Source organism: Haplochromis burtoni, unplaced genomic scaffold (genome assembly GCF_018398535.1).
Source record: "Haplochromis burtoni strain Fernald_Lab_line unplaced genomic scaffold, NCSU_Asbu1 Contig_54, whole genome shotgun sequence".
In the NCBI taxonomy this organism is placed as follows: Eukaryota; Metazoa; Chordata; class Actinopteri; order Cichliformes; family Cichlidae; genus Haplochromis; species Haplochromis burtoni.
The window spans coordinates 118,696-128,815 of NW_024582415.1; the positions used below are offsets into that span (position 1 = coordinate 118,696).

Consider the following 10,120-nt stretch of genomic DNA (forward strand, 5'->3'; position numbering starts at 1 on the left):
GAAATTTGGCGGCCTGGCTAACTTAAATTTAGACATTTTCTACAACAAAACACGAAATAAATTCACAGCACACAATTTTGCTGATTAACCACACACTGAAACCAGCTGCTTAGTGTCAAAGCTGCCTTTATTAGCCGACCCAAAAAGCACTTTACGGCTAAGCTTGTCTTTATCGTGCAGCTACGGAAGTCCCTGAAGGCAGCGTGAGTGGATCATGTGACCAATTCCTGACCGGTGTAGGAAGGATCATTTAGGCTTTTCATCCTGAAGGTAGCAGAGCAAGACGACAGAAAATGTGCACCAGGTAGTATTTACGTTTTATTTAAAATTCAAAACGGCTAATTTAACAGTTTTCTGACGTGCAGCTTTCTGCCGCATGCGCAGAATCGGATCCAATTTCAACATGTTTTGTATTTTAACCCACAAATAGCAGGCTGTGAAAATAAGATATATTTAACTGTAATATAAACTTAATGCAATAAGTCAGAGTGGTAATATAGCAAAAAGGAGGCCATATTAATCCACGTGTCTCACATAAACGCGTAGTTTTAAGTAGTCGTAAGTAGTAGTAATGATATTGCTGTGAGTGTGATTACTTGTTTTATTAAGCACGTGTTTAACTGGCTTTGCACACAGCTGCATGATATTGAATTTATTGTTTTACGTGTTATTTATTTAGTTAAAATGTGGATAAATCCGAACCTACCATCCTGCTTGCAGATATTTATTCATATCTAGTTTTCACTTTCGGTTACTTCCCTTCTTCTAAGCGTCATATGATGCCAGAAGTATCTGACTCATGTGAAATGAGTCAGTCTCGTGAGCATTTTATTCCCTGTAAAGCGCAGGTTATTTGCGAAGTCTGGAGACGGTCATTTTAGCTCAAGCAACGAGATTTCTGGCTTCAAGTTGCATGGACAACCAAAGTCTAAACGTGTTTACCGCCACAGGAAATGTATTCTGTGACACTCCTTAGCAGCTTTAGACAACACAGAACCTTGGCCCACTTTTTTTATCAGTAGCCTGCATTATAAAAGACTCTGATTGTGCAACTCTGTCTTCTGAGATATCGTGTTAGGCTCTGCTGACATTGCAGTTTCTCTCTCCAGCGTCCAGCCCATCCAATGGACGAGCGACCTCAGGAACCAGAAGTAAGTATCAGGGCCCCACTTCCTCTTTGACTGTCAGTTTTTATTCTTTTGATTTTCTTAAAAGACCGTTTGTTTCTTCTTTCTAGTTTTGATGGGATTGTTTTAGTGACCCAGAGCCATGAATCCCTGCCCTCTGAACTTGAGTCCCTGAAAGCCCCACTGCAGGACTACAATGCTGTAAGAGTCCAACTCTCTTCTTTCGACTATATATTTGCTTGCAGTTGTGCAAAAGATGGGCATAGAAGCTGGATTAAAACAATAGGGTTAAACAAATAAGACCACATTAAAATAAACGTGAGGAGAAGTTAAAATAAGGAGAAAAAAGGTACGTGTCAGTATATTTTCATGTTTTATGTCCTTGGAGAATTGTTACAAACTTAATGAAAAAGAAAGCAAGTCATGGCTGGCTGATCTCATCGGGCAGGGCATTCCAAATCTGATGGAAAAACACTTTCACATTTAAACCTTGTCTGAAACTTTCTATAAGGGCGTCACCAAAGCAAATAAAGGGCCAAATGAAATTAAATCATCTTAAATTGAACCAAGTGATTGGTAATCACAAGATCCACAAACCAAACAATAATCTCAATTTAAGCTACATTATATTAGATTTAAACAATCACTTTATTAAATCAGCACAGTTTTAGCAGATATTCGTCATTATATCTTGTTGTCATTCCTGCTACATTAGTGTGAAAAAGCATCACACAGTCAGTCTGTTATGTTACTGTGACAGTAAGAAGTTAAGGAAGTGTGATGGATGTGAGCAGCTGCATTGAAGGACCTGAAATTGCCTGCCCTCTAAACCTCAGTGTGACAGTGACGTACTGCAGTCATGGTACTACTACTGCCCTCTACTGATGCATTGTGCTTTGTGGTGATTCTAGGTGGACAGCGGTCTGGGGGAGGAGGTGGTGGTCATCAAGGTCCCTGGCCTTCCTGGTAACCGCTTGGTGTTTGCCTCCACCGGCCCCGTAAACCGCGACTACGATGACATCAGGCGCTTCAGTGATGCAGCAGTCAACGGGATCCAGCGGTCAGTTGAAGGCAGCTGACTTTTTTCTTCTCCTTCTTTGACTTGAATTGCTGGTTTACTTCCATGTTTCTTACCTCATGTGGTGTCTGTTTGCCCTTTCAGTGCCTTAAAAGCTGGCATGCAGCGCCCCCTGCTGGTGTGCCCTCCACACGCAGACTACAAGAACAACACCTTGGTGGCTGCGCTCGGAGCCCTTCATGCACTCTACATGGTGAGAAAATATCTTGATTGATGGTTTACCGTTTGCCAGTAATGACAGGTTTAGTGTATAAGTGCTATCATCCATGTATGGAAATCGAAAGGTGTGTGAGGTGGACACAAGCAGCTGCAGACACTACACACAGTCACTCTAGAGACGCTGTCTGCAATCATAATGATGCTGTGGCCAAGTTTAGAAATTGTATTCAGATAGTTTCCCTGTATGGAGCCATGAATTAAAAACAAGAAAAACGTATCTGTGTGCAAAAAGGACACTCATTCACCCTCTTTGTGCCCAAAAGCCTCTTGAAGTGAGAGAGAGCAACGTGAAAAAAAATGACCACAAGGTGTGTGTTCTGGGACTGTGGGCAGCGGAAGAGGCTCGGGGAACAAAGCTGGTGGAGCTGGCTAATGCTCTGGAGAATGGGAGGTGAGTCAGATACTTGAACTCATTGTCTGCACACGTTTCCTAAGCTGACCACATTTGGCCCCCTCAGACTGGCGTACCGTGACATCGGTGGATCAGACCCTGAACGTATGGCTGCTCCTCGTGTGGCTGATTACGTCCAGGAACTCTTTAAAGACAGCCCTGTGAAGGTAAGAACGAGTATTGTTACATTTTGTTTTTTAAGAAAAATTCAGAATTTGGAATTTTCGTTGATTTTCAGTCTACAACTTTTTTTTTTTTTTTTTTTTTAATTTATCTTTGGTTCTTCTGTGACAGTTTAATCCACGTTTTCTCACCTCAAACCTCTGCGTTTGTTCACCGTCAGGTTGAAGTGGTGAGCGACCTGAAGACTCTGGAGAAAGAGTATCCGTGCCTGGCTGCGGTCAACCGCTGTGCCAACAGTAAGACGCCACTGACCCACAAAGCTGTTAAGATGGGGTTGTTTTTTGTGTTTTTTTTTAAAGCTATCAAACTGATTTAATGTTTTCTTCTTTTGCAGGTGTACCCCGTCACCAGGCCCGAGTCGTCAAACTGCAGTACTGCGGAGAGGGGCCGATCGAAAAGACGCTCATGTTGGTGGGAAAGGTGAGACTACACTCTTACGTGTCTGCCCTTGAACCAATTAAATCGCTTTATTTAAATATTATTCATATAACACCAGATCATTACAATAGTCAGCCCAATGTACTTCATATTATGAAGTTGAGACCCTACAAGCTGATATTAAACCCAAAATGAAAACCCCCTCAAATATCATATAGTCATATAAAATATGAATGTTACACCATTTAACCTCAGAGCCCATGGCATTGACTAACTTCATGCCCACAATGAGCAGATATAAGCTTGTGATCAAAAGTGTATTTATCCAGATTAAAATGTCTCTCTTACAGCATGTTCAGAGTTTAGCACCAGCTAAAACAGAGAGCTAGTTTCTTCAGTGTTACACAGATTTGCTGAACACTTAACTGCTTAAATTGGCTGTGAGTTGCCAGGTTGTGTTGACAGATGGGCTAGAACTGTATGTAGGGTGTAGATTGTTTACTACATTACATATCCAATCTGGTAAACACCATAGAGGCGCAGATGCATATATTAGTGATTCGTAACAGTGTTTGATTATTATGGGAGTTAACAGGAAGAATAGCAGGAAGGTGTCAGGTAGGAAATCAGAAAGAAGTGGCGGGTATTCGTTTGTACTTAGTCAGCAAATGTGCCTCTGATGTGGCGTTTCCAGGGTATCACCTACGACACCGGTGGAGCAGACATCAAGGCTGGTGGCGTCATGGCCGGGATGCACAGGGACAAGTGTGGAGCTGCTGCTGTCGCTGGCTTCTTCCAGGTGAATAATCGCCTCTTTGCACCTGAACAATAAATACTTGGAATAAATATTCATCACTTGTGACTCAGCTATAAATCAGCTCTGCACGCTGCTGAGTCACCGTTAATAAAAACCTTATTAGATGCACAGAGGTGAATATTTCGCCTCCCTGCAGTCTTCAGAGGGCCGCTATACATACTGAGATTTGATACATTTTAAATGGGGAAGTGAAACTTTTGAAACTCCTCTTGCTCTTCAGATCGTAGCCCAGCTGAAGCCACAGCACCTGAAGGTTGTTGGCGTGATGGCCATGGTGAGGAACAGCGTGGGTGCAGGTCAGTGGGCTTCCATTTGTTTTTCCACAATATTTCTGTGGAGTCTCGTCAGCTGACATTTTTTGATTTTACTCAGATTGCTACGTGGCAGATGAGCTGGTGGTTTCCCGTGCGGGTCGTAGGGTGAGAGTGGGAAACACTGATGCCGAGGGTCGTATGGTGATGGTCGACCTGCTCTGCGAGATGAAGGAGAAGGTCGGAAAGCTCGGGAGACATCTTTAGCTGTTAGTTTTCAGTTGCATTCCTTCCCAGCGTGACCTTACCTCTGCTCTCCACACAGGCAGTAAATGAAGTGTCTCCGCAGCTGTTTACTATCGCCACTCTGACTGGTCACGCCATCAGAGCCATGGGACCCAACTACTCTGTGAGTACTGCTGAAACTCAGACAATAGCTTCAAGAGCTGTGTTTTTATTCAAGAGCATGTTTAACAGTTGAAATGAACCATTTATGTAAAGCCTCAAGCAGTTATAGCTGCTCTCTCTTTAAAACAAATTTCTTTTGATTGAGTGCTCCTTGCAAACAGAAGGTTTGAACAGCAGGCTAATGGGACTCCTGTGCTCACGGCCAGAACAGCGTGCCTGAGCTGAACATATGGAGGACATCTGCTCTCACTGACTTGTAGCCTAAAGTTTAAAAATAAATAAATAATAAAACAGATTGTTTAGAGTAATCTGAAGATGGAGCTTTTGGCTTACAGGGTTTCTTATGCATACACCAACTACTTTGGCAATGTTTAAAATGAGCATGCACTATTGTAACAAATTTTTTTTTATCAATACAAAACAAAAAACAGTCTGAACACATTCCTCAAACCCAACCCACCCTACCCCTAGAAAACCAGATCAAGGATATGAATATAGTCAGACATTATTAACATATTTACTCAATCGTGTATAAAAATATGTTGTCATTCTGTCACATGCATTCAGTACACCAATACTGCTCTGTGTTAGTAATGACAGCTTCCATGCTTATACTATACATATTATATAAATGGTTGCCAGGTAACATAAAATGTGTTGTATCTGATCTAATTTAATTCAATTCAGATTTATTTATACAGTGCCAAATCACAAAAGCAGTCGCCTCAAGATGCTTTATATTATGAGGTAAAGACCTACAGTAATAAGAGAGGAAAACAACCCTCTGTGAGGAAGCACTTGACAACAAATCCTTCCATGGAGAGAGAGTGAGCCTTCTAGCCAACAGAGATAAGAAAGCAGTCACGTTCACTTAGAGAGATATCTAATGGGGCCACCCCAAACGGTGAAATCAATGGAGATGGATGTGCTGTTTGTCCACATTTTAGAAAACAAGCCAAAACATACAACAGTGGTCAGGATCCTCCGCATCAGTCACACGATGATCAGCAGACCAATGATCACTATGTACAAGTTTAAACTGGACTACAGTTTGCCCAGTTGGGTCTGAGGTAGATTCTCCCAAATCAGTTTCCCAGTTTGTTTTTAAGATCTTCTAAACTAGTCAGGTGATGCGTATTGAGAAAAGCATGGATTTTACTCATAATCTCTTTGTAATCAAGTTGGCATTTAGAAATCTGACCTAAATTTGTTGTTGTGGTACATAAACGGTAACAGTCTGAATTCTGAGCTAAATGAAACAAAGAATCTGTGACCCCTCCTTTATGATAGAAAAAAAAAAAATAAGAGCAGTGTTTTAATCATCATTGTTGTACTAAGTTAAGTTTGGAACTTTTTGATTTAGATCATCATGGATAACGGACCAGCCTATCGCAGCGGGAACGCTGCTCAGTGGCAGAAAGGTGAGAAATATTTACAATTATAGATCTACTTAAGGCTTCTCCAGCTCTTTCAGCTGGAGCTGAATCATTTTGTTAACAGTTGAGTTAGTTCACCTGTTTTGCCAGGTGTACAAACCAAAACAGCCAAGACAACTTCACTGACAGAGGAAACACCGAATAACCAGTCCTTTAGTTATTTTAACTGTACAGATGATGCTTTGAATTACTCTGTTCTGCTCATTTCAATTACAGCTAAAACCATTATTCAATGAATGGACTCCTTGATTGCTGCATATTTACTCAGATACTTTGGTTAATTGGATTTCAATATGTTTTAAAAAATGAATTATGTTTGCATCGAACTCAGTTGAGACATAACTTTAGTGCAGACTACAGATTTATGGGACCTGATTTAGGGTCTAATTAATTAGAAAAATCTTCCCAGATCTTTACACAGACTGTCTAAAACAGGGCAGCCTTTCAAAGCTTATTTATATATAAATTGAATCATGTGACCTCTTTAGAATCTATGTTTTCAACAGCTTTTAACTTTTTTTTTCTGGTGTAACTATTATTGGAGCAAATTATAATGATGTCAGTGAGACCACTCCTGTTGGCCTAGCACGGTTTTGTAGTTTAGGCTTTCATAAAATTGCAGTACTACCGTTTTCCCAGCAGATGCTGCTATTGTAAGAATTGCAAATACTTGAAAAGAAGTAAAAGCACATTGCTTCATAAACCTCTTTCCACCAGTGCAGAGTCCTATCTTGTTCCTGTTTCATGCATTCAGCCCACACCACTATAAACCTGCTGATCTCATAGCTGGAACCACTGATGTTAGCTGAGGGGCTGCTGCAAGATACCACTGATAATGTCTGCTGTGACTTTCATTCTGTGAAATGACCCTACCTTCTCCTATACTAGCACAACGTTGCCTTCAGTTGGCAGAACGCTGCCTTTGATTTACACTAATACATGGCCTTCTCCCTTGCAGCCGGAGAGGTGCTGGGCGATTTGTTTGAGGTGTCTACTATCAGGCGCGAGGACTATGAGTTCCACAAGGGCCAGTCTGAGTACGAGGACATCCTGCAGTGCAACAACCTGCCGTCCTCTGCTACACCTCGAGGACATCAGACACCTGCAGCTTTCCTCATCATGGCTTCAGGACTTGACAAGGTGCTTGCTGATTTTATTCATCTGCTATTCATGTGAAATGTGTGCATTCGTGTGGAATGACCTGTGTTACCTTGTGCGTGCCCACCACAGCACGGCGTGGATTCTGAAGCCCCTCTGCCGTACTCCCACATTGACATCGCTGGGTCCAGCGGTCCTTTCCCAGGTGTACCAACAGGAGCCCCAATCGTCACCATGGCAACCAACTACATACTCTCTGATCTCTAAACAGAGAAATTTAGTCTCTGCACTTAAACCCTGCACAAATTTCTTCCCATCCAATTACAAAAGAAACACCTGCTACAGCACTTAAAAAATTAAAAATAATCTGTCCTGTTTGACATGAATTAATACCTCAGACTGCTTTTCTGTAAGACTGTTTGCTGCTTCATATCCGAATCAAGTGTCAAACCAGCCTGTCAAGTGGCCTGAATCAGTACATTCTCAGGGGTTAAATGGCCGTGCAAACGTAACATCCTTTTCTATGTGTGCCTGTATGTATGCACCAGACTTTAGATGTGATTTGTGTAATTTGTGACACCATGTGCTTGTCAAACCAAGTACTTCATCAATAAAAAGGTTTTTGAGGTCTTTGTGTTCTCTCAACGTAACTTGTTTTCTTACAAGGAGGAAGCCCCATTTTTATTGCCTTTGGACCAAGTTTAAAATAAAAAAGGAAGTGATGGATTTTTTTAAATTTTTTTTTTTTAAACTGGAAAATCCTAACTGATGTTCAAAATTGTTGCACTTGTAGTAAACCTATTTTTAAAAAGACTAGATACATTTAGCTAACTATTAAGCTTTGTAAAATTTTGAATAGTTAGGTGATAGCTACAGTTAATTTACACATTTAGCATACAAAACAGTCATATTACAGTGGTCATTTTATATGACAAATACATTTTGTTGTTTATATAGAACAAGTACTTTGGATGTGAAGATTAGCTCCCACTTTGAAGAGAGAGGATTAAATATCAGTAGCTTTAAATTCATATGATAAAGGAGGTATAAATTTTATTGATTTCGGTGCTCTTAACAACACCTTTAAAATAAACTGGATTAAAAAGTATTTAAAAAATCCCACTTCTATCTGGAACTTTATCTCACATCATGTGTTCTCTAATTTAGGCGGCCTTAACTTCCTACTGCTCTGCAATTATAGTATTCCAAAAATACCACTGAAACTTTCTCACTTTCATCAACAAATTCTTTTGGCATGGGCGCTGATTTACAAACACAATTTCTCTCCACAAAACTGTTTTATTTGGAATAACTGCAATATTATTTATAAAAATAAAACTCTTTTTTTAAATAACTGGTTTAATAATGGAATAATCTTGGTTAGTCAGTTATTTAGAGAAGATGGACTCTTTTATAATTACTCTGAGTTCCTCAGGAGATACAATGTACCGATAACGCCTAAAGAATTCTCAATAGTGTTCGATGCCATCCCATCTGGTCTGTCCATGTTACACAGATGCTCCCACAGTGCTCCACTACAGGTCACTCCCCCGGATGTGTTACATTCTTCTCTTGGCAATGTTTGCTTTTCCTCTCATAAGTCTATAAATACCAAAATAAGATCTCTCTTTCAGGATGCAATGGTCTCTGTTCCATCAGCCATATTTTATTGGGCCAATTTTGTAACAGATATTGAATGGAAAAAAGTTTGGACTTTACCACAAAGGTTTTTCTTGACAAACAAAATTAAAGAGATTTCTTTTAAGTTGATTCATAAGTTTACCCTACCAAACAATATTTGTCCAAATTTATGGCTGAAATAAATGTAAATTGTACTTTCTGTCAAGAGCAACCTGAAACAGTTTCTCATCTGTTTTGGTCATGTAAATTTACGTGTAAATTCTGGAAGGATTTCCACAAGTTTATTACTGACTTTGTTCTCCCTAATCTTCAACTGTACTATAAGGATGTTATCTTTGGCTATTATAATTTTAAAGACAAGGACAATGATGCTTTCTTTTTTATAAATTTGGTTTTATTTTTGGCAAAATTTCATATACACAAAAGCAAAGTCCTCGGCAGAAAGCCTGAACTTCTTGTATTAAAAATGGAACTTGCACAATATATAAGGACAATCTCCTCATCAAAAAACACGAAGGCTCTCAAGACTGTTAACATCTGTAACCGATTGAAACTGCTAACTTGATTTTGGCTCTTGCAAACTTTTGTTTATTTATGTTCCCCTTAATTTATTTTATTTTTTGTACTCACTTTTGTCTCACTGTCTTTGTCACTCTTTCTGTTCCTCATTGTACTACCACAATGTTATCTTTTATGTGATCCCTGTTTTACCTGACTGTATGTCTATAATGTGATAAATAAAGTTAAAAAAAAAAAAAAAAAAAAAAACGTGAAATCCAGGGATGGCTAGCCCCTTTTGTGTTTCGCTATGACAGCTGCACTGCTCCAGGAACTACGAAAGGTAACGGAAGTGAATGGATGGTATGTAAGTTCTTGTTCATCTAAAGAAAAAAAACAACTTTGTTTTATATATACAGGACAATCTGGGCAATGAGCAGTACATTTATTTCTTAAAATGTAAGTCCAAAGTGTAGCAGCTGCAATTTATTTTACTACAAAACAAAACTGAGACACACTGTTGTGATTTAACTTTCTTATATTATGGTATCAGTCAGATTCAATCTGTAGTTAGACTTCTTTTCAGTGACAGTGA

General features: G+C 39.7%; 1 protein-coding gene across 1 annotated transcript; it reads left to right on the top strand.

The window, feature by feature from the left end:
* The first annotated feature begins 161 nt into the window (after nt 1-161).
* Nucleotides 162-8,016, top strand: zgc:152830 (uncharacterized protein LOC767682 homolog). Its single transcript, XM_042220706.1, has 16 exons — nt 162-304; nt 1,110-1,151; nt 1,238-1,328; nt 2,039-2,187; nt 2,290-2,398; nt 2,688-2,815; nt 2,883-2,982; nt 3,159-3,234; nt 3,333-3,418; nt 4,071-4,175; nt 4,414-4,489; nt 4,566-4,684; nt 4,770-4,853; nt 6,216-6,273; nt 7,247-7,428; nt 7,519-8,016. Exons 1-16 carry the CDS (start codon nt 294-296, stop codon nt 7,651-7,653), a joined length of 1,551 nt encoding a protein of 516 aa, XP_042076640.1. The 5' UTR covers nt 162-293; the 3' UTR covers nt 7,654-8,016.
* Nucleotides 8,017-10,120: the final 2,104 nt, after the last annotated feature.

Bases quoted from the DNA above. Each gene is read 5' to 3' on its own strand.
- zgc:152830 (XM_042220706.1), top strand. The intron at 2,983-3,158 runs GTAAGAACGAGT...GTTCACCGTCAG, and splicing joins TTAAAGACAGCCCTGTGAAG to GTTGAAGTGGTGAGCGACCT. The intron at 3,235-3,332 runs GTAAGACGCCAC...CTTCTTTTGCAG, and splicing joins GGTCAACCGCTGTGCCAACA to GTGTACCCCGTCACCAGGCC.